Source organism: Perognathus longimembris, chromosome 18 (genome assembly GCF_023159225.1).
Source record: "Perognathus longimembris pacificus isolate PPM17 chromosome 18, ASM2315922v1, whole genome shotgun sequence".
NCBI classification, from domain to species: Eukaryota; Metazoa; Chordata; class Mammalia; order Rodentia; family Heteromyidae; genus Perognathus; species Perognathus longimembris.
In genome coordinates, this window is record NC_063178.1 from 27721614 (window position 1) to 27748541 (window position 26928).

Below are 26928 nucleotides of genomic sequence, written 5' to 3' on the forward strand. Positions count from 1 at the left end.
TAGTACAGGTTTAGGCAAGCCATAGCAGAGCATCACAAGGCCCAATAGCTATACCCTTATGAACACATAAGATGATGCTAAGTGAAATGAACTCCATGTTATGGAAACAATTGTTATATCACAGTTGTAACTACTTTCAATGTCCTATGTGTATGTGTAGTTTCTATTATTGATGATGTTCTTGTATCACCTTCCTGTGGTTGTACCTACACTATCTCTGTAATCTTATCTGAGTATATTGGAAACTGTGTTTACTGGTATTGGAAGTAGGAAATTCAAAGGGAATACCAAATGTGAGAGACACAGGGTAAAAAAAGAGAAACAACTACAAAAGCAATACTTGCAAAACTGTTTGGTGTAAGTGAACTGAACACCTCAGGGGGGGAAAGGGTAAGGGGGAGGGGGGAGAGGGTATGAGGGACAAGGTAACAAACAGCACAAGAAATGTATCCAATGCCTAACGTATGAAACTGTAACCTCTCTGTACATCAGTTTGATAATAAAAATTTGAAAAAAAAAAAAAAAAAGAAAATTTTCGGGAAAACAAAACAAAAAAAACACATGAATTCAAATTCTAGGATCATAGTTATTGACAGAACAGGAAATAAAAATTTGATTTTCTAAATTTCACTTATTAAAGAGAAGATTCTAATCTCTCTCTTCCCAGTTTGCTTAGCCATAAATAATCTTGTATTACCCAATTCAGGAATTAAGCTGCAAATTTTTTGTGGAACTTTTTAATAAACTTTATGGATACCAGAGATTGTTGAACAGTTGAGCCAAATAATGCATGTGTAAGCACTTTGCAAAAGAATTGAATATGCCAAGTGCTGTTTTATGCCTCATGTGAGTTTTTTAAATACTTTGTACAAGTGCCAGGAGCATCTTCTTCTTAAATGCATAGGGCCTCCTATTTTGGCAAAATTTTTACAAATAGAAATCCTAAAAAATAGACAAACTGCCTATCATTTTAATATTCTCAATGACAAAACAGGAAAGCAGCAAATGTTCTACAATTAAAGAGAAGGAAAGGGAAACTAATTTAAAGTGCCATCTCAGAAGAAAGGAAAATCTGCTTTTGGTTCTGTAACAGTCTAAATAAAGATGAAAATTTTGATAGTGAAGTCTAGAGAGATAGAAACCACATCAAGAACACAAGTCTCTGTTTTTCTTGTTTGTTTTTTTTGTTTGTTTTCTTGTGCCAGTCCTGGGCCTTGGACTCAGGGCCTGAGCACTATCCCTGGTTTCTTTTTGCTCAAGGCTAGCACTCTATCACTTGAGCCACAGCGCCACTTCTGTCCATTTTCTTTATATGTTATGCTAAGGAATGGAACCCAGGGCTTCATGTATATGAGGCAAACACTCTTGCCACTAGGTCATATTCCCAGCCACAAATCTCTGTTTTGATGAAGTCTACAATGGTTGAGTTCTAAGGCCGTGAATTCAGGGACCTCGGTCCTTCATGAAGCTTTACCACTGGTGTCTAATCTAAACTCCTAAATGTGAATGTTCTTCTGGCACTAGATTACAATGATAACTAAAAGTGAATAAGTCCATTTGATAACTATTACCTCAGTTTCCTGTGAACATGATAAAAGAATACAGTGAGTTACCATGGTAAGACATAGCCCTGGAAGAAGAAATTTAACTCAGAACACGCCCCATATAATATTCTATAGATATTACTGGCCCAAGTAAGTGAAGAGATATTTCATACATAAAGTCTTATTAAATAGCATAATTGTTAGATTTTTAAAAGTTGGTTTATTTAGTTATAATTTAGCCATCTCTTTATTTATGAATAGTTTCAGAAGATTTGACCAATATGAAATCTTTTCATATCAATATTATTTGTTAATAGTCAAGAATTCATTTCCCCAAAGAGAAGATAATCCCTCAATTGAAATGAAGATAGAGTTTATATTATAAATACCCATTGACCTATGGCTTAATTATTTCTATTATTCATTTACATTGTCAGGATTTCTCTCAAAAGTACTGACTGCCTAAAAAAAAAGTCATATCTCCTACTTGGGACATGATTCCTGCATTCTTTGTCTAGTAGCCCTTAAGTGCACTGTCAAATGAGCTTGAAATCAAGTACATTATCAGTCTAGTCTAAACATTCTAAAAATTTAAGGCAATGGGTTAGAATTTTTTCTTTTTTTATTTTATCAATTTATTAAAAGGAAACAAGCCCTAAATATAAATACTCTTGCTCTTTCTGTCACTTACAACACTAATTAATCTTTCCTATAAGCCTCCAATAACCATTATCCAACTCTTGTGGGAGTGACTTTCTGAACTTCTCAATTTTGGGTCACTGAACTATTCATGTTTTCAGGGTCATTTACATTTAGGGAATCAGAATAAAACATCATTACAGAAATCAATAAAACACTACCCCCTCCCAAATAGTAAGGATATAAATATTCAGTTGTAGATAAAAATTCCTTATGAAGTGTGCTTTTTTATTTTGAGTTGTTTCACTGTAGTATAATTATTACAGAATTGTATAAAATTTGTGGGACCATGTCAATGATACCAGTGGATGCCCCAAAACAAAGTCTTCCCCAAATTAACTATGAATGTCACTGAGGAGATTAAAAATAAAGAAGTTATTTCTTTAAGCAAAATAACCCAGGAGATAAGAAAAAGAATATCTGATGTCCTTGGTACATGCAAGGAGGGGGTCATGGTCGAGGTAAAGGTCACTTACTTCTTTGTACCCAAAGATGATGCGTCCATCCATGAGAAGAGTTGCCTGGAACGTAAAGCTGCCTAAATTGTAATTATCCTGGAGATGTACATGGTCCCACTGGACAACAAGTGCAGTACCTGCCATTGCCAAAGGCCAAGAAAGAAAGTAAGCAGTGAGACAAACACACTTCTTAGTTCTGGGGAGAGCAGGCATAGACGCTTTTATCCAGCCTTTAAATCTGGTAGCGGTGCTATTTCGATTTTATATGGTTAATTGTAATTTTTCCACTGAAATAGCATTTGGGATATATATTTAAAAGCAATGAGTGTTTTCTAAATCCTAACTTCATACTGAGGTTGATATTGAGCCAACTCAGTGTGAGGGAATCTTGCCTTAGGAATTTCATTAATGTTAATGGTTACTATGTGCTTAAATTTCCGTGAATTGCTTTCAAAATGCAACCCAAGTGGATTGATTGAATGAACTTCAAATACTTTTGACAACTGCTGAGAAAGGAACATATTCAGAAAAGCTAGACCCATTTATGAAAGACTTGCAAATGTCTCTCCCTACTTAAGAGGTATACACTCACCCCCTCTGAAGAAGTCCCTTCATACTAATGGGAAGTTTCCTTTCTGAGTAATAGTGGATCACCTTTCTGCCTTTGTTGGTTTGCTTCTAGACAGCTAGCTGCCCAGTAGCTGTAAGGCCTCCGGGCTAAAGTTTCAGAAGCTTCCTTGAAGCTCATTGGCTGAGCCTGGAGCCCTGTGCATTCTATTCTGATAGCCCTATGATTAAAGCAAATACAAAATAGATGTTGAAACACAGATTAATGCTCATGTTACCAATAATCATTGGTGTGTGTGTGTGTGTTTAAATTTTAGAGCTAATATTTTTATTTTAACTCTAATTGATGCTATTTGTCTTTTTAAAAATTCGATTATTAAAACAAGTTGAACTAAAACAACAAAATGCATCTCTGGGAAGAAAATATTTGATTAAAAAACATTGTTGTATAATAAAAGTACTTTTCAGAAAGCCTTTTGTGCTATTAGTGTTATTAATACTATCTCTTGAGCTAGTGGAAAACCTTAAGATTGTTACTTGAAATATTTTCATGGTAAAATGTCAAAGTGTAGAAATGTATTTCTTTTGAGCTACTTCAGAAATAGCAACACCAACATATTTGTTTTTCCAAGAGAGTCTCAGTACATAGCTCAGGCTGGCCAGGAACTCATGATCCCCTTGTGTCAGCCAGGAGCACAGGCTTGATCTATTGTGTGTGGCTCCACAAAATGGACTTCCCCTTGGTGATTCTATCTGGAGGAAACATTTCATGCTCATTACTGCCACAGGTGAAGATGCAGGTTTCTCCCTTCCAAGGGCATCTCATAATCTAGACTATCTTATTTTTGAAAATTAGAAAAGGCTAGAAGATAATGCCAGCCAGGCAATGCTTCACCATTGTACAAGCACAAAACTCTCCTAATCATAAAATTCCTTCTGAACCTCTCCTGTTTCTCATATGCCGCAAGCCCACATGGTCTCATTTCTGTCAACCACAGTGGTGCTGTGAAAGCAAGACCAGAAGACATGGCTTTATGCTTTGTAATCCCTAAATCACTCTGGACATGCTTGGGCCCAGTCAACCCTCTGATCTCATTTCCTTTCCTATGACATGGAAAGGACAATCCTTGCCTGATCCTCAATAAATGATTTCTGCATTTGTTAAAAGAAAATACAGTAATTGGGCACCAGTGGCTCACAGTTATAATACTAGCTAATCAGGAGATTGAGATTAAGAAGGTGGGCATTTGACAGTAATCTGGGCAGAAATGTCTGACTCCATCTCCCATGTAATCAAGGAAAAGATAGTCTAAAGGCATAGTTCAAATGTTGGAGCACAAATCAAGCCCCAAGTTCAACTATCAGTATGGGGGAAACAACCCATCCACAAAAAAACCAAGTCAGAGAACAGAGAAAAAGAGGAAAACAGTGACCAAAATTTCTTTGTGAAGATGAGAGTTCTATGTAAATTAATTAGGAAATGTTTTAGTGCAAATTCTGATGTTGGTAATCTCAACATATTGTTAGCTTCAGGTGTTTAAAATAGACTTGTTTGAGAACATATTTTATACTATGGGGTAGTGTGGTTTCAGTAGAGAGATTATTGTGTGCCAAGAATTTTAGTTAAATTTAAAAATTTGCATGTCAGTTCTATTTTGTGCTTATCAAAGAACCAGCATTTCAAGGTTCATCTTTTGTTAAACATTGCAGAAATCTAAAACCTCAATATTATGTAGGTAAGTGTGCTTTTAGAGATAAGTGTTTATCCTGACTTGATTTGCTATTTGCTGTTTTCTAATTAGTCCTTTACTCAAAATATCATTCTCTAGCTAGTGCTGAAAATGAGTAGAACAATTGGATAAATGGACTAGGAAGAGTTTTTTCTTGGACAACTACGAGGGGAAAATATGGACAAAGAGAAGCAGGGCTAAAGAAGTGAATGCACATTTTCAAAGAGTTAAGTGTCCAGTTTTTCAACTTCACAGACATAGACTTTGAAGTTATTCAACAACTTAGAGCAGTCTGCCGAAACTCATATACTTTTTCTCCTATGTGCTTATTGGAACTGAGCTTTTGTAACCATCACCCTACCCATAAAAAATACCCCAAAGTAAAAGTAAAAATAGAATGACAGTGCTATTCAAGGTCACTATCAATTCCAAACATTCTGATTTTATGCCTGATCATATCTCTGGTCAACTTGTAGGAATTAAAGTGTATGATGTGCTATTTATGAGCCATCAAATTATTTTTCTAGTAAAAGGGGTTACTTTTATGTCTTCTCTTATTTTGGTGCATTAATATTCTATGACTTACTCAAACTCCAGTAAACATTGAGGCTCACTTTTAAAACCTACTTTAATTTTTACAGTGATAGTACCTTAGAAGAAATTTTCCACTTTGCCACACAGTCCTCTGAAAATTCTTATTTACTTAATTTGAAGTATAAGGATTTAACCCAGAACTTTGTGCATGCTAGTCTAGTGCTCTACCATTGAGACAGCTTCAGCCACTGTCTTTTCTAGAGATACTTTAAATTCCTTAATATCCTCATTTATTTATTCATTTATTGTGGTAGTGGGATATATGGAGTTTATACCTTTTAGGAACTTACTATGAATATATTACAGTGATTTACACATCTTTATGTAGAACTTTATCATGAGTATACTCTGCTGATTTAAATATCCTTAAATAAGAAAGACATGGATCCTAACATCAAATCAATGTATTTGCTTTGTCTAAGATTTTAGTAAACATTTGTTGGATGAGCAAGTGAATGAGCTCCATTGGTCCAGGGTAGTTTACAGTATCATTGATTTCTTCCATTGTGTTCTCTCATAGAACTAATATCCAGCAGCTTATAAGTCTATTCTACCAAAAAGGATCTACAAATATTAACATGAATGAGATGATGTTTTTTTCTAAAACATACATTTGACCAAAAGACAAAAAAAGGAATCATATCAATACATACCATTGTCAAAATACCTGACTGTTGAGTTTCTGGAAACACTGGGATCAAAATTTGCCATTAAAGGTGCTATGTACTGAGTGGCCGTGAGCATTCGATGTACAACTTCTCCCGTGTATATGAAACCTGCAAGCAAAGGAGAATCACGTGAGAAGGAAAGGGATCAGGAAGAAATTATACCTGAAATACCTCCAATTTATGACAGTCCTGTTTGGTAATAAAATATAGAAGATGTGTGTGTGTGTGTGTGTGTGTGTGTGTGTGTGCGCGCACACACGCACGCTCTGGTACTGGGACTTGAACTCAGAGTTCAGGTGCAGTTCCTGAATGATTTTGCTCATTGCTATTTAGTACTCTATGATTTGAATGACAGATCCACTTTCAGCTTTTGGGTGGTTAATTAGAGACAAGAGTCTGATGGACTTTTCTGACTGGACTGGCTTCAAATCATGATCCTCAAATCTCAGCCTCCTGAGTAGCTGGGATGACAGGCATGAGCCAGCAGCAGATAAACTTTGAAAAAGAAACATTTTAATGTCTCACTGCCTGATTAACAGTGCTTACTCTTTAAAAAAATTTACTATTGCCTTTAAGTACTTGTTTGGAGGAGTTGCCATTTAACAAAGCAGTTATGAATAACATACATTTTGATCCATGTCACCATTTTAAACATTCTCACCCAGTTTTGTAAATAACAATTCTCAGACCACTTGTAATTGTCTTGCAGAACTTCCCATCACAAATCCATGACATGTACAACTCTAATTGCAGGAGAAGTTTATTAGACTGAAAAATTCTAACAGAGGACTATTAGTAAATCAAAGTTTCTATTTTTCTCTTATTCATCCCTTGTTATTTTAGTACACTGTATCATGAAAGTTCTTTTTACAACTGAATTTCTTTTTATGACACTCATGTGTAGCATTTATCTTTCTTTTTTGTTGTTTATTTGGTTGTGGACTGAGGATTAAACATAAGAGCTTGAGCATGCTAGGCAAGTGCTCATACCCAGTGCTAAATCCTCAGCCCTAGATTTTTTTTTATTATCAAATTTCAAACTTAAGTGGAGGGTATTTTAGAAATATGAAAATCTGTGCAAAATATCTTCCTCCTCTATCTTTCTCCCCTCCCCCTCCCCCTCCCCCTCCCCCTCCCCCTCCCCCTCCCCCTCCCCCTCCCCCTCGTCCTCGTCCTCCTCCATCTTTTTTGAAAATTGCAATGGAGTTAAATACCTCTGCCTTGATAATACTAGGATCCTATTAGGAAGATGAGGTCAGTATGTTTGCAGATCAGATGGTAAAATATTGACAATTCACAAATGCCTCTCCAATTACAGAGTTATAAGTGCCAGCCCTTTATCTAACAATTGGATACTGAGAAAACAATTTACCACGGAGGAAGGACTTCAGCTTTGAATTAACTTTCAATAGTTCCTATGTTGGGGCTGGGGATATGGCCTAGTGGCAAGAGTGCCTGCCTCATATACATGAGGCCCTGGGTTCGATTCCCCAGTACCACATATACAGAAAATGGCCAGAAGTGGCGCTGTGGCTCAAGTGGCAGAGTGCTAGCCTTGAGCAAAAAGAAGCCAGGGACAGTGCTCAGGCCCTGAGTCCAAGCCCCAGGACTGGCTAAAAAAATAAAAAAAAATAGTTCCTATGTTACAAATCTAACCCACTTTGAATTATTCACACTAGGCTTATTTACTTTGTGGATTACCCATGACAAATCTTTAATCCTATACTGGCTTCTAGCTTCAAGGTCTTCAGATGCCTAAAACAAGAGCCAGCTGAGGGAATATTAAGTGATTTTAATAACAATATAAGGAATGTACAACTTAAGTACAAATATGCAAATCAACATACAATATTACAAAATAAAGTCCTAAACAAGTTGTTCGTAACAATTTGATTGTAATATTTAGGAAGTTACGAATTAACTAGACATATGAGACTGCTTTATGCCACTTTTCTATAACAATTAATAAAATTACACAGAAGATTATAAAAAGTCTTACTAAATTATGAAATATTTAAGCCTTGACAAGAGTTAAACTTTGTTATCTCACATTATGGTCTGACAGAAGATTTTATTGACATTAAAAATGGAGGTAACAAGTTATGCAAGAAATGTACCCATTGCCCTATGTATGAAACTGTAACCCCTTTGTACATCACTTTGACAATAAATAAATAATTTAAAAAATGTGTATTCTCTCTTTTTTGCTTCAAATTCTAGGTTGTGATTCCTAAGTAATTTACTATAGATCCATTTAGTTAAATAATTGTAGAGTTTAAAAGGAAGAAACATTTACTTATTTAAGACAAGACTCATTTCTTACTATAAGAAATTATGCTGATCGAATCATTGCTTTTATCATCTTTCTTTCTGGATTTTCAGCAATACCCTCAATGGGAACAGTTCAATATCACATCCTCAAGACTATAAATATACAGAGAAATTATTTTTCAGGGTTTCTGTTTTCTTCCTATCCTTAGAAGAATTCATTTGGAATTTCATGATGGAAATGAACCTCAGAATTCTAAGAATTCTATCAAACCTTGTGGAAAAATGGCGTTAGATCTGAAAGAGTTCTGAGACAGACAGAGATAGATAGATAGATAGAGAGAGAGAGAGAGAGAGAGAGAGAGAGAGAGAGAGAATAGCTCCAAGTAGCTATTTTCCTGATCCTTATTCTCTTTACTCACAGGTAAAAGTGCTTAACTCAGAACAGAAAGAGCAGCAATTCAAGGCAGAGAGATAACTTCAAATCATGATGACATCTATTCCCCAAAACAATTGTGCAAGAAAAGAACAGCAAACTTGAGACAACAGGTGAATAGCACAAAACCATGAGTGACTTCAGGTACATTGTCTTTTTTTCCCTACTTGAAAATTTGTTGATTGACATACAATATTTGTACATATTTATGAAGTCTAATGCAATGTTTCAATTCATGTAGGCATTGCATAATTTATCACCTCAGGGTAATTAGTATATTTATTACTGTAAACTTTGATCATTCCTTTCTATGAAATACATTCAAAATCTCTTCTCCTTTGTGAAACTACTGCACTATTGTTAATTCTGTACACTCTGATGTGCCATAGAAGACCAGACTATATTTTTCCTATTTAACTATAGCATTAAATGTGTATGCCATTGTTCACTAACAATTACTCATTGCTTCCTTTTTTTTTTTTTTACTCATTGCTTCTTTATCTTCCCAACTCCTAGGAGATCAACTGTTTTAGATTCCACATATACAATTACTACTGGTAACACTTTGTTTATTGTTGTTGTTATTGCTATTATTATTATTGATTGTGGGGCTTGAAATCACGGCCTGAGAACTGCCCCTAAGCTCTTTTGCTCAAGGCTAGCACTCTACCATTTTGAGCCATGGCTCCACTTTTGGGTTTCTGGTGGTTAATTAGAGATAAGAGTCTCACAAGCTTTCTAGCCCCAGTTGGCTTTGAACCATGATCCTTAGATCTGAGCCTCTTGAGTAGCTAGGATTATAGGTGTGATCCAACAGCATTCATCTACTGGTAACATTTAAAACCAAGAAGACCTATCCAGGTGTTCCTACATTGATTTGCAAGAAATTACTCCTCAGTACCCCAGGTTTCAGATTATGGGATCCACTCACTGCTCTTATGTTTTAACAGGGAAAAAGTTCTTTACAACCATTATTTCCCAGAATTCAAAGGTGAAATTTCAAATTGTTCCCAATGAATGTGATAAAACTATAGGAGAGTGATAATAGCAAAAGTCACAGTTACAGGTCTTCACACATATGTGATTGTAACATTAAAATAAGTTATGTTTCCCATAATGATTATAACATAATTACCACAACTTAATGAATGAGAAACAATGTTTATAATTACTAATTACTGATAATGATATTACTAACATAGTTAACTCCACAATACCAAAGAGTAACATGGACAACAATCCAAGGATGGAAAAAATGAAACAAAACCAACCAATAATCTACAACAATTAAAAAAAAATGTACTGCTCTTAGAAATGTGTTGAATTTTGCTAATCAAGAGAACACTTATTTCTTGACCACACTGAAAATTCCTATCAACACCTTGGATTATTTCTTTAATGAGTAAGAATTAAAATGACTAACATCAGCAATGAAGTGGACTTAGTACTTAAGTATCTATATTACACATTTACCATTTCATCAGTGATTAATAACTTAGTGGATAGCAACCTTACAGGTATGCAAATTAAATCCATTCAATTATTTTCAAAGCTTAAAAGCACTGGTGATTGCAAAGACTGTGTTTAGACATTTATCTCTTAAAAAAAAGTTTTTTTGCCTTCCCTGGCCATGGTCTTTCACATTTTGACCTAATTTATGAAATACATGTTAATTATTTTCCTTAAACTTCTTTGTCATTATTTATAGGGCTAATTATAACATTCTTTTTCTAATTATATGCTTTTAGTATAAATAGTAGTCATTAGATTTGTAGAAAGGTAATTATTTAGATAATTATGAAATCAGAAAAATACCTTCATTTAAAAGAATAAGAAATGAGCATGTTTTGTACTTAGAATCTCAAATCATGGCCAATCCATTGACCTTCCCTTTACCATTTCTAAATTTAGAGTCAAGTTCTGAACTTACCTGCAATCAACAGCTTTGTTCTTGCTTAAAAGATAACCTTGAGATATTCTGTATTGGGAGTCGGTACTCACTTGAATAATCTGATTTTGAATACCTATTATTGAGCCATTTGGTGATTGTGTGTTTGTAGGCCTCTCATGAATTAACACCATTCAATCATATATGTGTGTGTATATATATATATATATATATTATATGTGTTCTATTGTGTTAAATATCATCAAGTATTTGTCATTTACAATTCAACCAACTGCCAAGTAGAAATATATTACATGTACTAAAATATATCCATGAGTTATTAATAAACTATAATATTGTCAATCGCCAAATACTTTCAACCAACTTTTGAGATAAAACACATCAAATATACTTTGTAAGCTAAATTAGAAATACATATCTGAGCTAGGCACCAGTGGCTAATGCTTGTAATCCTAGCTACTCAGGAGGCTGAGATATGAGTATTGAAGTTCAAAGCCAGCCTGAGAAAGAAAGTCTATGAGACTCTTATCTCCAATTAACCAGCAAAAACAAAACAGAAGTAAAGATGTGGCTGAAGTGCTAGAGCACTAGCCTTCAGCAAAAACAAACAAACAAGAACAACAACAAAAAAACCTTCAAGAAGTGCCCAAGCTCTGAGTTCAAACCCCAAGATCAGTACACAAGTCAGGAACCAATGAGGATTACAAATCACACCTAAATTACTTCGTGAGGAAAAAAGCAACAAGTGACCATTTGTTTATTTTTTGTTGTAAATTATGTTTATGAAATTACCAATACAAAAATTTATGTTGAATCTATTTAAAGTTCCTCCTATTACCTTAAAAGAAAGAACTGGATGAAGATAGGAAGACAAAAAATAGAGTAACCCATGTACTTGGTCTTAAGGTCTTTCCAATCAATCTAGAAGCCAAACTCTCCTTCACAGACCCAGGCTCCAGACCTATGATAGACTCAAGCACCATGGCATTCAGTAAATGAAAGCTCCAAAAATTTCATCCAAAGTCTCACATCCCAAATCAGTCCTGTGGATACAAAAGAACTGGGCCTCTCTGCTCACTTCCCCAGGTAGCCAGCCTGCAGTCACTAGCAAGCAAGGCCCTAGATTCTACTTCCCTAGGATTTCTAGATAGGAGGATGAAAGGATATTCCTCATCAAAAATCAGTGTGTAAAGACTGCAAAAGGTACCACAGCCACAAATGCCAGCAACATAGGTCACAAATAATCGGAGATTATGACAACGCCAAAGTAAGCAGGCTTTCTGGAAAAAAAGAAAAAAAGATTCGCTTGGCTAACTGATTTGTCAGGGTTTGCTCCCTATGGGATTTCTGCCCCAGGTCATTTGGGATACCTACCAGAACCCTATGTGATCAGCTGTATCCACATCCAAGCACAGACCTGTGCTAGTAAGGGAGCTTTTCCATGCTTCTGCCTTTCACTTCCTCTCCGAAATCCTCACCTTCCACAAAGAGACAGCTGTCTTTGCTCTTTGTATCATTCCTTCAGATTTCCACCAGAGGGTGGTTATCCTGCTCTGTTAATGGAACCTCTTGCATGTCCCAGGCTCTTGTGAAGTCTATGTCTGAGGTATTATTTGCCCCAGTGTTGGAGAGGCTCCTTTGGGATCCAGTTTGGACAGCTAGCTATTAAATGTTCTGCATTCCTACACAGTGAAGAATTGTCCTGCCCAAATTCCAACTGTGGTAAGTCACCAAAATCTGGGAAACCATAAGTAGTTGCCCATTGCACTAGTGGTTCACCATTACACCACTTCATTCTCAACCAAATTCCCTTCCTCAGAAGTGCATTTGTGGGCTGGGGATATAGCCTAGTGGCAAGAGTGCCTGCCTCGGTATACCCGAGGCCCTAGGTTCGATTCCCCAGCACCACATATACAGAAAACAGCCAGAAGCGGCGCTGTGGCTCAAGTGGCAGAGTGCTAGCCTTGAGCGGGAAGAAGCCAGGGACAGTGCTCAGGCCCTGAGTCCAAGGCCCAGGACTGGCCAAAAAAAAAAAAAAAAAAGAAGTGCATTTGTGTGTGAAGTACAGGGGATCTAGCTTTTGGCTTTGTACTTGCTGCCACTTGAGACACACCCCCAGCACATTTTGCTCTCATTGTTTTTCAGATAGGGTTTTTCATTATGCCTGGGCCAGCCTACACTGGAATTTTCTTATTGATACTTGACACATAGCTGGAATGACAGGTGAACAGTATCTCCCTCAGCTTTTCATTGATTGACATGGGTTCCTGTGAACTTTTGCCCAGACTGGTCTTAACCTATGATCCTCTCCTTCTCAACCACCGAAGTAGCTAGAATTATAGTCATGAGTCACACACCCAGCTCAAAGTGTGGCTCTTATATCTTCACTAGAGGGTTATTACTCTGTTCCCAAATACTCTTTTGGATGTTTTAAGCCTCATGTCCATGATTTTCCCATCACCACATTTATTATTGACTCATGAGATTCATGTGTCTTAAGGCAATATTTAACTGTCAAGCATTCTACTGGAAAAGTCTTATTTAATGGGAAAAAAATGTTCCCTAATTTGAATGAAGAGAATTGGATATGAACACTGACTTTGTTATTTATTAAGTGTATGATTATGAATAAACTATTTAAATACTCTGAATTTTGTTTCACCAGATTCACAATGGAGATAATATCTTTTCTATGGGAAAAGGATTATATGAGTGAAACAATGAAAGAAACCCATTATAATTCCACACATGGAACAATACAGTTTCTTAACAAATACCAGTTTTTCTTTGTCTTCCAGTTCTGCATAAATTTTCTGCAATTTTCTTAAGTATAATCTGAAATTACTAAAAGTTCCTTAGATAGCCATCAGATTAAAGAACACCTTCACTGTGGATACAGTGAAACACAACATTTTTGTACAGTGTAGTTCACATCTATAGTCCTGGCATGTCTTTTAAGTCCCTTGGTTCTGATAAGTTGTGACATTAATAACTACTCCTTGATATGATAACATTGAGTCCTTAATGAATTCATGTTACACCTTTCCCAGCCCTTTCTATATCACCCTACTTATTCACCCTGGCCATAAGCCATGGGCTACATTGGTCAGCTGGAAGAACTAAATTATAAAATGGAAAAAAAAAGAACATTGAGCCAGTTATGTATTCTCCTCTATTTATTTTTTTTGTGCCAGTTCTAGGGCTTGAACTCAGGGCCCGGGCACTGTCCCTGAGCCTTCTTGCTCAATACTAGTGCTGTACCACTTGAGCCACAACTCTACTTCTGGTGTTTTTTGGTGCTTACTTGGAGATAAAAGTCTCAGAGATTTTCCTGCATGGGCTGGATTTGAACCACAATCCTCAGATCTCAGTTGCTAGGATTAGTCTTGAGCCACTGGTACTCAGTTTAAGTATGCATTCTAATTATAATTTACATGTGGTACTTTCAATATGTCCTATAATTTGAACAACTAAAGCATTAAATATCAGAAGGTAAGCACCATCTGAGGAAAGAAAGGAATTGATACCATATTTCACACACAGGCACATCCTTATGTACATAGAGAGGCAGAGTGAGGCATCTTAAAGTACACAGAATTTTATAAATCAATACAAATCACATACAGAGTATCTTAAAATCCAAAACACAATAAACTCCAGGCAGCTTACTTCCTCTAAATGCATTTTCAAAAGAAAAAAAGATTTTTTTAAACTTTCTGCTAACTTAGATGCACAGATCTATCAATATCTCTGTTCATAGCCAGTGAAAATGAGCTTTTCAAAGGTACATTTCCTTTCAGGTATAATGAATTCTTTTTACATTCTGTCTGTTCTATTTTAGGCAGCACCACAGTTACCTAGGGCAGAAAGATGGAAAGGGTCCCTGATTTCTTCTTCTCACACTTTATATTTCTCCTCCCTCCCTCTCCAACTCTAAATAAAAAGACCAGCAAATAAAATAAAGTTCACAGAGACTCAATTCTTCCTAATACAGACTCTAAAATATTTTTTAAAAAAGTACGTTCTTCCAGTGTGACAACTAAACAAAATAACTTGTATTTGTTTTACTTAGAATAGAATACAATCTGGTTTCCTTAGTAGTTGCTTCAGAAACAACATCCTTTTTTTAACTTTTAAACATTTTACTTCCTGTAATCCTATTGTTAAAAATATCCAAACATGTTTTAAATACTAATACATTATTTGCCTTCACTTGGGAGTCATTGCAAGGTCTTTTAAGATATTAAACATCTTAAATACATATTCATACATTTCAAAATATTCTGTGGTATTCAACCAGTGACTATATGTTGCTGTACATAGTGACTGTTTCAATAATCAACAAGTAATCTTTAAAAAGATATAAGGCATAGATGTAGAAGATATGTCTATGCAGTATAAGTAGATAATAATCATCTGTGTATTTTATTTTCTATCTAGACTGAAATATATGTATATATAAGAAAGCATAATAATATAATCTTTAAGATGTGCTATTTTCTTCCTGCTGAGTTCAACCACTACCATACACGTTTCCTTATTATTTCCATCCTTTCCTTCATAATTACCATGTATGTTTGCAACAGTAGAGAAGATTAGCTTTGACTATGTTTGGGCTTAACATAATTGACTCATTCAGCATTCTTTAAAAATGTTTAAGGTAATCATTGCTCACACATATAATCCTGGTACTCAGGAGATTGAGATTTGAAGATTGAAGCTCAAAGCCAGCCTGGACAGGAAAGTTTGAGAGGCTCTTATTCCAAATATTATTTCCAAATAATCTCCAAAATTCTGAATGTCCAGTTGTGGTTCAAGTGGTAGACAGAGTGCTACCCTTGAGTGAAAAAGGTAAAAGATAGCTTCAAGGCCCTGAGGATAAGCCACAGAATTAGCTAAATAAATAAATAAATGAGCTGTAATTTTTTGTTTGTAAGTCGATATTCCTCAGATAGTCATATCTGTTTGCATAAGCTATGTTCTTATACATTTTACCATTATATAATATTCCATCACACGTACATACCACAATTAATTTATACAATGCACTCTTGGTAACATATTGTCTCACATTTATCTCTTTGGTTGATGTTTCCTTTGTTTGACTATTACAAGTGTTGCTAGTACAATTGTCTTTGCCTGCTATATATGTATAAGACATTCAAAAGTAAACACCTGGAAACTGACTGTCTAAGACTGAGGGCATGTACATGTACCATATCACCAGATAATGCTAAACAGTTTTCCTGAATCATTAAGTGCCTCTTGTCCCTATCAGAATTCCATATAATCATGTTTCATTGTTACTTGTCTGGGCATTGTGAAATAGACCTCATGCAACATTTATTTACATTTCTCTAAGGTTGAGTAATTATCAAATCAATTATTTAAAAAAAACTTGCATTGCAATTTCTGTGAAGTAATTCAAAAGTCTTCGCCTTGGTGTCAGGCTTTTGTTTGTATTGGTTAGAATCTTAAGGACTTTCTTGCTGGTGTTAGTTTTGAACCATGATCCTCAGATCTGTCTCTTGAGTAGCTAGGATTATAGGCATGAGCTCCCAGTGCTCATAGATTAGATTTAAATAAATAAATTCTAGATACTATTGCTATGTCTTTTATATGGTTTATGTCCTTTAATGCTTCCATATGAAATTATAAGATTTTTTCTCTCTGATATGATAGTATGAATATATTCTTCTAAATGATTCTTTAAAAAGGATTATTAATTCACCTGTCACATTAAAGCTTTTCTTTCACCTGAAATATATTTGTAGGTTATTACAGAGGGATCTATTTATGTTTTTAAATAAATAGGATTCATTCAGGACTCTCTGTTTAAATTCCCTGGTCAATTGGTTTGTATCTATGTGGAAGAAATAATAATTTCTTACTATTTCTTCATGCCTAGTGAAGTAAGGCTCATCAGCTCTCTGTTTGTCATGTGAAGATTATGTGACCCACACTGACCAGCATTCCACCTAATCTGTGGGGTTTCTTCCTCAAAATGCACATACACACAGATACAAAAGAAACCATGTTCAGTGCAAGGCTCCATTGAAATTATGTCCATTTGGAAGAAATTTATCATTCTTCATCTTGAATCTCCAATTCATAAACATAGGGTTGATCTCTATGTACATATGCAATTATTTCTTATGATTTCCCCACAACTGTCATTTTGCAGTTTTATTGAAATGTTAAGCAATACTAATAACTTGCCCATTTTAGGAGCTTTAGCATATTGATAATTACATCATCTAGAAGTGAGAATGTTATTTTTCCTCTTCAAAATCTACAGATTACACTTGTTTTACAAGCTTGCTATCTTTATTTTGATTAAACATTGTAGATCCGTAAGTGTAGAAACAACATAATCTTAAATAGGTATGCAACCTATATGTCATTACACTCAATGTAGACAACAAAAAAAATCACAAAATATAAAGCAATATACAATTTGGAGATCTACCTAAAACAACTATCACAAAATTATTTTAGAAGAGCAAATAAATTATTTTATACAACGTAAGAGAGCATGTCATTTACCTAGGAATAACAATGGCAATAATTTCTTTCCCATTCTATTTCTTCTAACTTCCTAGGAATTCATTTTCACATTACAGAGAAATACATTCCTCTGAAGCTACTAATCTATAGGTCTCCAAACATTGTGAAATCACAATGGAAACCAGAAGAGTTCACTTTCTCAGAGTGAAGAAAAGATAAAATGGGCTTAAAGCAGGAGTGTGTAGAAAGTACCAGCCATATCAAAGAGCTTCCAGATGTAGAATCCATAAAAATTTGGTGACAGAGCTAAGGAATTAGTTACATGGAAGGGGATGGTGCCTCTTAAAAGGATGAAGAAGATGACAAAGACTCAATGATGTAGGTTTGAAAGTTTCAGAGTAAGGGGTTATGACCAAGTTAAAATCCAATTTCTACAATACAAATCCAATCTTAGATACCAAGATAATGAGGTTCCTGTGGTGATCTTTCACTGGAAAGCTGCTTGTTTTTACCCTGAGATCTGTGCAATCAGATTCATTTGTTGCACAAATGGCCATTTCAAAGTCAAGGGAGAGATGGAATTAGTAGCTAAACTAACCCTGGGGCTGGATTTCCAGCTCTGTTCCAGTTTGGTCAGGATACATGGAGCCATATTGGTTAATTGATCTTCAAGCTAATGACAAAAAGTGACATACTCCATATTGACCTGTTTCCTATAGCCCAAAGCTTCATGCAAGAAGCCTAGTATATTACGTAAAGGAAGTTATCAAATATTCCAATGTGTTTGCTGGCAATATTGGAGCTTCACAAATGCTATACAAAGAGATAAGAAGAGATAGCACATATATTGTATGGCAAAGATTTCTCTTTCCAACTTCGGTGCTGCTATCTCTTTGGAATAAACTAAAGTACTGTTAAGTACTGACATTATGGGAAACAAATACTGAGAAATAAAATTGTCAAACTTAAAAATCTATGAGGGAGAATTCTGCAAATAGTATGTAAATATATTGGGGTAGAAGTTTTGTTCTATGGACTCCAATTGAATACATGACAACCTCTTCTAAGCCCTTCCTTCAAATATTGCTACATTGTATTAGAGATCAAATGCAGGAATTTGAGAGAAAAATAAAATTTCAGCCCATAGAAATGTAAATGGAACATTGCAAAGGTGTGTTAGAAAGTATATAAAAAGCTTCACTGGGGTTTGCAAGCTTGCTAACTCTCAAACTTTCTCAGAGAAGCATTTAGCCTATGAGAGAATTTGGTTCCTTCTGACAAAAGGGTAACTACCTATAGATTGAGAGCTGAGACCTATGAGAAGTTTATAGAAATATTTAGTTATTCTAAACCAGCTTAAAAATGGTGTTTCCTACAGAAATTAGAGTCTGATTCTTTTTTTAATAATTTATATATAAATTAAACAAAAATTTTAGACAAGGTGTTATGCACAAGGGGTACAGTTACATAGTAGGGCTGTATGTACATTTCTTGTTATATCTTACACCCTGTTTTTCTTTGCCTTCCCTAGGTCAGGTAGACATATATGTATATATATATATATATATATATATATATATATATATATATATATTACACAATGTACCAAGAACATATACAGTAGCCACGTGACCTATGCCAAAGAAAATTTGCCTAGGGCTTTAAATGTAATGTTGACAGTAGACAATATGTCAACAATAGTCTTATATGAACGAACATGCATAGCTTTTGGGCTATTGTATTCCACTGAGAGGTCTATTTTTGACCTTTATATGTTGAGTACTTGTTTGGTTTTGTATACATAATGTAGGGTCGCTGACCTACACCTGTGGGATATACCATTTGACAAGAAGTTTTTGGTTTCACAAACCTGGTCTCTACTGTCTCCCCCTTCCCCCTCCTTAACAGTCATATATCAAGGAGATCATGCCCCTTTGTTTACTGTGTTCTAGGCTTGTCTCGCTCAACATTATTTGTTCGAGTTCTGACCATTTCCCTGCAAATAACAATATTTCACCATTTCTAATCGCTATGTAGTATTCCATTGTGTATAGGTCCCATATTTTTTGGATCCATTCATCTGTGGAGGGGCATCTGGGTTGTTTCCATATTTTGGCTATTGTGAATTGTGCAGTGATAAACATGGAAGTGCAAATGTCTTTTTGATATCTTGGGACCTGTTGTTCAGGATAGATGCCTAGGAGTGGTATGGCTGGGTCATAGGGAAGGTCTATGTTGAGATTTTTGAGCAACCTCCATACTGTTCTCCAAAGTGGTTGTACTAATTTGCACTCCCACCAACAATGGAGAAGGATTCCTCTTTCCCCGCACACCCTCCAGCATTTGTTGTTGCCTGAGTTCAGAGTATAAGCCATTCTAACTGGAGTGATGTGGTATCTCAGGGTTTATTGGCATTTCCTTTACTACCAGGGATGTTGAACATTACCTCATATGTTTCTTTGCCATTTTTATCTCTTTTCTTGTGAAGTCTCTCTTTAGCTCCTTTGCCCATTTCCTAATTGGTTTACTGGGCTTGGAGGGGCTTAGTTTTTTGAGTTCTCTGTAGATGACAGATATTAGGCCTTTGTCTGTTGCTGTGCTGGTAAAGATACTTTTCCATATGGTTGGCTGTGTTTCTATTTTGGTGGCTATGTCCTTAGCTGTGCAGAAACTTTTTAATTTGTAGTAGTCCCATTTGTCGAGTCTTTCCCCTATTTGTTGTGTCCCTGGGACTCTATTCAGGAAGTTCTTTCTGGTGCCTATAAGTTCTAGCATCTTTCCTACTCTGTCCTTCAGTAGTTTCAAGGATTCAGGTCTGATGTTGGGGTCCTTGATCCATTTTGAGTTGATCTTGGTGCAAGTGATAGGCTAGGGTCCACTTTGAGTTTTCTGCATATGGCTGCCCAGTTTTCCCAGCACCAGTAGTTGAAGAGACTCTGTTTATTCCATTGTGTCTTTAGCTCCTTTGTCGAATATCAGCTGACTGTAAGAGTGCGGTTTTATTTCTGGATCTTCAATTCTAATCCATTGGTCTTCAGGTCTGTTTTTATACCAATACCAGGCTGTTTTTGTTATGATGGCCCTATAGTAGAGCTTGAGGTCTGGTATTGTGAAACCTCCTGCACTGCTTTTTTTTGCCTAGAATTGCTTTGGCTATTCTACATCTTTTGCTGTTCCATATGAATTTATGGGTTGCTTTCTCTATTTCAGTGAAGAATGTAGCTGGGATTTTGATGGGGATTGCATTGAATTTGTGTAACAATTTGGGCAATATGGCCATTTTCACTATATTGATTCTGCCTACCCATGATCATGGGAGGTCTTTCCATCTCCTTGTGTCTTCTTTGATTTCCCTTACTGGAATGTTGTAGTTCTCATTAAACAGGTCCGTCACGTCTTTGGTTAGGTTGATCCCTAGGTACTTTATTCTTTTTTTGGCTACTGTAAAAGGAATTATTTCCATAATTTTCTTTTCCGCTTGTATATTGCTGGTGTACAGAAAAGCTGCTGACTTTTGTGGAATGATTTTGTGATCTCTCCCCTCCTAGTCGTTTTAGATTCTGTCATTTCTTGTTTCTCCAGTTGTTTTAGTTTCATCGTGAGGGTATTCACCTGCTCTGCTTCCATTCTTTTAATGTGGGTGCTGAGTGCAATGATCTTGCCCCTCAGTACTGCCTTAGTTGTATCCCATAGGTTTCTTTGTGATGTATTTTCATTGTCATTGTGGCTTATGAATTCATTAATTTCATCTTTAATTTGGTCAGTGGCCCAAGTGTTGGATAACAGTGTGGGGTTTAGCCTCCAAGAATGTGTGTAGCCTCTGTGGCAACTGTTGTTATTGAGGGTTACCTTTATTCCACTGTGGTCAGATATAATACATGGGATGACATCAATACGTTTGTGTTTGCTGAGGTTCTTTGTGTGGGCTATGACATGGTCTATTTTGGATTATGATCCATGTGCTGCTGAGAAGAAGGTGTATTGGGTCTTTGTAGGGTGGAAGATTCTGTATAGATCTGTCAGATCCATTTGGGAAATGGTGTTACTTAGGTCCTCAGCTTCCTTGCTAATCCTCCCATTTAATACCATGTTAGCAGTTGGTCTGTTGTATATGGCTTTTATTGTTTTGAGGGATGTTCCATCTATTCCTCCAGAGAATTTAGTAAGTATGGATGTTGTATTTTGTCAAAGACTTTTTGGGCATTGACTGAGATAACAATGTGATTCTTGATTTTAGTTCTTTGGATGTGGTAGATTACATTGATTGATTTACAGATGCTGAACCATCCTTGTGATTGTGGGATGAAGCCTACTTGGTCATGGTGTATAATTTTCTTGATCAGTTTCTGGACCCTGTTAGCTAATATTTTATTGAGGAGCTTTTCTTTCTGTTTCTGTCAGTGTGTCCTGTACAATTTCTGTTGGTTGGGGTTCCCCTCTTAGAATTCGCTGTAGGGCTGGTTTTTTATTCACATGCTTTTTTAGATCCTCTTTGCTATGGAAAGATCTGGTTTCCCCCTCAAAAATGAACTCCAGCTTTGCTGGATATTTTATTCTACGTTGGCAGTTGTTGGCCTGTAGGAATTGGATGGTGTTCTTCCATTCTCTTTGCGCTTGGTAGGTTTGTGTGGAAAGGTCTACTGTTATTCGGATCCTCTTCCCTTTGTAATAAATTTCTTTCTTCGCTTTGGCTGCATTCAAAATTTTCTCTTTATTCTTGAGATCTGAAGTCTTGATTATTATGTGCCTGGGTGAGGCTTTTCTAGGGTCTGGTCTGCCAAGCATCCTATAGGCTTCGGTTGCTTGGGTGAGGTCCCTTGTGAGATAGGGAAAGTTTTCTGCAATCACTTTATTGAAAATATGTTGAAGCCCTCTGCTCTTGTATTGGCTCCTTCTTCTATTCCAATTATGCGCAGATTATATCTCTTGTCTTTGTTCACAGCTCCTGGATTAGTCTGCCCTGGAGCTTTACCATTTCTTGGAGTGTGGTAATTTTCTGGTCATTATCGGCTGCATCATCATCCAAGAGAGAGATTCTGGATTCGATATGGTCAATTCTTTGTGCTATGGATTCAAGTGTGGAGTGTATGGATGTCAGAGAGCTACTTATGGTTGCCAGATTAGCTCTGATCGTGGAAATTTCTTCCTTTAAAGTGTTGTATTTCAAATCTATTTTTTCTTGCATTTCACTTCTCAGGATGTTAAGGTCTTCTTTAATGGAATTTTGCACTGTATCCATTTTTGCTTCCATTTCTTTCTTGGCTTTCTGGAGGTCCTTCGAGACTTCCACTCTAAACTCCTGGAATTGTTTTCTGATTTTGTTTCTGAGGCTTTCCATCATTTCTGTTAGCATAGCCTCAGTTGTTTTTTTATTCTCCATCTCCTCTTCGGTCGTACTGCTTTTTGAGCTGGCAAGTTGGCTTGCTCTTTGATGAGCTGTGTTATATTTCTTTGTGATTTGCGCATCTGGAAATCTGTGGGTGGCTTCCCTGGTTTGGCTTTGTGCTGGTTCCCGTTGGTCCATCAGTGGGAGACTTGTTTGTGTCCTGGCTCTGGGTTTGGGCTTGGCTGTTGAACCTTACTGCCCAATGGGTGAGCGTGACCTTCTCAATTGTTGCTGAGGTGGTCACCCTCACTTATGCACGCTTGTGCACTCCCGCGGGGGTTTGGACAAGAGGTCCTCCTGTTGGAGGGCTAGCATGGTGGCCCACGCTGACCCTCCAGAGTGTGTGTGTGTGTACACTCTAGTGCTTCCTTTGGGGTTGTGTTTCCCCGAGTTGTTGGAGGGTGCTTGTGTCCTCTCGCGAATTTGCTGGGGGTGGTATGCATGGGCCCCAGCAGGATCAAGTGTCCGGGCATGGGGTGGTGCCTGCAGACTCTTTGTGCCTCCGCTGTGAGGGGGAATGTGTGTTTGGGCCCAGGTGACTCTGCTGTGCTGGTGTTGCTCACCAGCCAGCCTGGGGCTTCCAATGCCTACCAGTCCCCAGGCCCCTGCTGTGGAGGGGGTGGGGCCGGTGTGGCCAGGTCCAGGCGGCTCTGCTGGGGCTTTGGGGGCGATGCCTTGGCCCTGCTCCACCTCTGTTAGTTCCTGCTTCCTCCCAGAGGTCTTAGCACCACCAGCTATGGAGCTGCTTTATTCCCTTGGGGTGGGGAGGGGGAGGGAGGGAGCTCTAGCTTCTTTATAGGGTTTGGGTCTCTGCTAGAGCTGGTCTCCCATTGGGGGGGGGGGACAATGTGGAACTTACTTGTCCTGGGTTGAGTGTGTGTCCCGCGCTGCTGTGGGCTTTTTGGGGCTGTGGTGCTGGGGTGTGGCGAATGGTCGTTTGGGGGTGGTGGCCCCGGCGCTCTGCGTCTGCACCTCTGGTTTCCCTGCTGCTTAAGTCTGATCCTGGCCATTTGGTCCCACAGCTCGGGTGTCTTGATTGGTCCGTGCTCCCCCTGGGGACCATGGAGCTCTTGCTGTCTGGACTCTGCACTCTTGGTGTGACTTTTCGGCTGTTGGTTTGCCAGCGCTGGCTCCCCTTTCCCAGCCTGGCCCTGTTCTGGCCAGGGTCGGCGGGTGTGGGGGGGTACCACGTGGCTCCATGTAGGTTATAGACTCGTCTTTTTTTTTTTTTTTTTTTTTTCCATTTCCTGTGTTTCTCTGTTGCTTCTGGTTGTTGGGTTTGCTGGATTCTTTATTTTTTATTTTTTTGGCCAGTCCTGGGCCTTGGACTCAGGGCCTGAGCACTGTCCCTGGCTTCTTCCCGCTCGAGGCTAGCACTCCGCCACTTGAGCCACAGCGCCGCTTCTGGCCGTTTTCTGTATATGTGGTGCTGGGGAATCGAACCTAGGGCCTCGTGTATCTGAGGCAGGCACTCTTGCCACTAGGCTATATACCCAGCCCGGGTTTGCTGGATTCTTGATAGGGTGTTGGGTGCTGGGGTTCCAAGCTCACTATACAGTTGGAGCGAGTTGGGGTGCCTCCCTATCATGACAGCGCCATCTTCTTTCCAAGCCTGATTCTTTTTACAACACTTAATACTGAAACAAACATTTCACTGTGACGTTTTTGGTGCAAGCTTTTGAACTAACTGTGAGTTTATGCATGTGTATGGTTTACTTAGAGATATCTACTTACTATCTAAATAAAATATATGTTCTCTGAATTGTAAAACAATTATTTTTAGAACTCAAAAACTGAATTGGAAAAATAGGGTTTCAATTCAACAAGCAAGAGAAAATTTCGGAGACGCATTTCCCAGTACTGCTTGCAAGTTAAGTAAAAAAAGGTTCTAGATGTCACTGCCTGTCATTTACTTACTTCCCTTGGGCCAGTATTAATTACTCAATCCTATCTTGTCCCCAAGCTTGGCAAGGTTAGGTCTTCCATCCTTCACGGCTTTCCAGTTTTTTTCCCTGTGCATCTCAACTCTCTCCCCTTCCTACAGCGCCCTTCTCTTTCATAACTGCACCTGTCTAAAATTGCACCTGATCTCAGCCTTGTTTTCTCTTCCTGAGCAATTGCTATCCTTGCCAGGCAGATGTCTTTGAACTTCATGTCAGTTCCCGCCTTTCCTTCTGGCACTATGTGTTATTGGTGTTTGTATCTATAACAGCATGTCTGTGTTTTCTTTTCTCTTTTGCTAGACATACGTTTTTCCAAAACAGAGGATATGGTTCAGCAATCATGACATTAGCATGAATGCTTGGAAAAGTGCACTGTTTGCTTCACACATTGATTCTTCCTTCCATTTGGCCGGCAGAGGGCTGATTCTATGCCAGATGCTGTTTTGGGAACTTGATCCACTAGTGGGAAGATAGAGAGGGGCCTGTCCTCTGGATGGCTATTCCCCTGCTTTGGAACGGGTTGACTATTAAGGATCTTTCCAGTTCTAAGGATTTATGATGGTAGGAATCATTGTCTCATTATCAGAGTCTTTAAAACCACATTGAAGTGTTTCTCCACCGAGATGGCCTTATAATTATTCTTTCTGTCTGAAAGAAGAGATCACACAGACAACTTTTAAATGGAAGATTTCTCTTCACAATTAACATCAAGAAGAGATATTTACAGACAAGATGATATTTTCTCCAGCAATGTAATCAATTTGATCTAATTCTTTGGAGCTGAGCATACAAACGTGAGGGTAGAGTGTTCTAGAAGAAGAAAAACTCTGGTATAATGAGATTTTAATGTTTTTAGAGTATCACTGATAATGTAATTTAATATATCTGCTTAAGAGAGATCCTGCTTTTTCACTAGTAAAGCAACAGCATTATGCAACACACACAACTAATCACTGTGTATGCAGACATTTAAAACCACTGCAAAGCAATAATTCCCATGAGAACAGAAACCTTTTATTTTATTTTATTTCACTTTATTTTAGGCAGACAGAAGATTGAACTCAGAGGCTCATGCTTCCTAGGCAAGAACTCTACCATGTGAGCCATGGTCCTAGCCATTTTTACTTTTTAATTATTTTGCAAGTAGAAACACACCTTCTTGGGGCTGGGGATATGGCCAAGTGGCAAGAGTGCTTGCCTCAAGCATTTGTTGGTCAATTCTCAACAAGTTACAGGTAAGCTCTACTCTTATTGTTCTCTTGTTGCTTTAATTGGAAATAAAACGGGCTTTATGACTAAGACTCCTTGGATTGCAGTTCGAAGCCAGCCAGAGGAGAAAAAATATCCCTCTAAAACCATCTCCCAACTAACCAGCAAAGAGCCAGATTGGAAGCTTGGCTCAAGAGAACCAGCCCAATGCTGAAAGTGGCACCATGGCTCAAGTGGTAGAACACTAGCCTCGAGCAGAAGTGCTCAGGGACAGTGCCCAGGCCTTGAGTTCAAATCCCATGAATGCCAACTGGGATAAGCTATCCAAGCAATGAACACCTAGACCTTCAGGATGAGGTCAATCCTGACAACAAGGAACCATGGAGAGGAGTAAGGTGATGAAGTAAATGGAGTCAATTTAAACTTGCCCTTTCAAAATTAATCAGGGCCGGGAGAACAAAAGGAATAACTATTTACACACCTAATGTCCATACCTGTCCGTTTTCCATCTGGACAGAAACTTGCATTCTTGCCTTTGTTACTTGCTTACTTGCTATTTGTGTATAAACACACACACACACACACACACACACACATATTAGCTTCTGACTGGTTACTCCCAACCAGTCCACTATCCCTAAACACTTCCTTCCTGCCCCCAGTCTAGCTATTCCTCCTTCCTTGTAATGGGTCACAATTGGGTTTATGTTTCAAATGGAACTTTTCTGGCTTGTGCCCAGGGTGTGTTCTCCCATGTTGTTCATGCTAACTGGTCCTGTGAACTTGTCAGCCTTCTGCCTGACCTTTTCAACAGTCTCTTTAACAGGATAACATCCCTCACCCAGGACAACACCTGGGAACTTGCAGTTCAAGGCCACCCTCTTACTACACTGCTCTGCCCAGTGCAGATCTGGACCCTGAAGACCCAAGCCCCAGTGACTCCTTGATGTGCCCAAGCTGCAGGAGGTAGCCAGAGGAGACCATGACATCCATGATAACCATTCTCGTGG

At 37.7% G+C, this 26928-nt stretch overlaps 1 protein-coding gene across 1 annotated transcript in view; it reads right to left on the minus strand.

Annotated features, from left to right (window-relative positions):
• Nucleotides 1-26928, minus strand: part of Plxdc2 (plexin domain containing 2) — a 363495-nt gene that overhangs the window by 89763 nt on the left and 246804 nt on the right. The window contains exons 5-6 of the mRNA XM_048367888.1: nt 6246-6368; nt 2720-2838 (exon numbers count right to left, since the gene is read on the minus strand). Coding sequence (XP_048223845.1) covers nt 2720-2838; nt 6246-6368 — 242 coding nt within the window. The remainder of the gene's footprint in view (nt 1-2719; nt 2839-6245; nt 6369-26928) is intronic.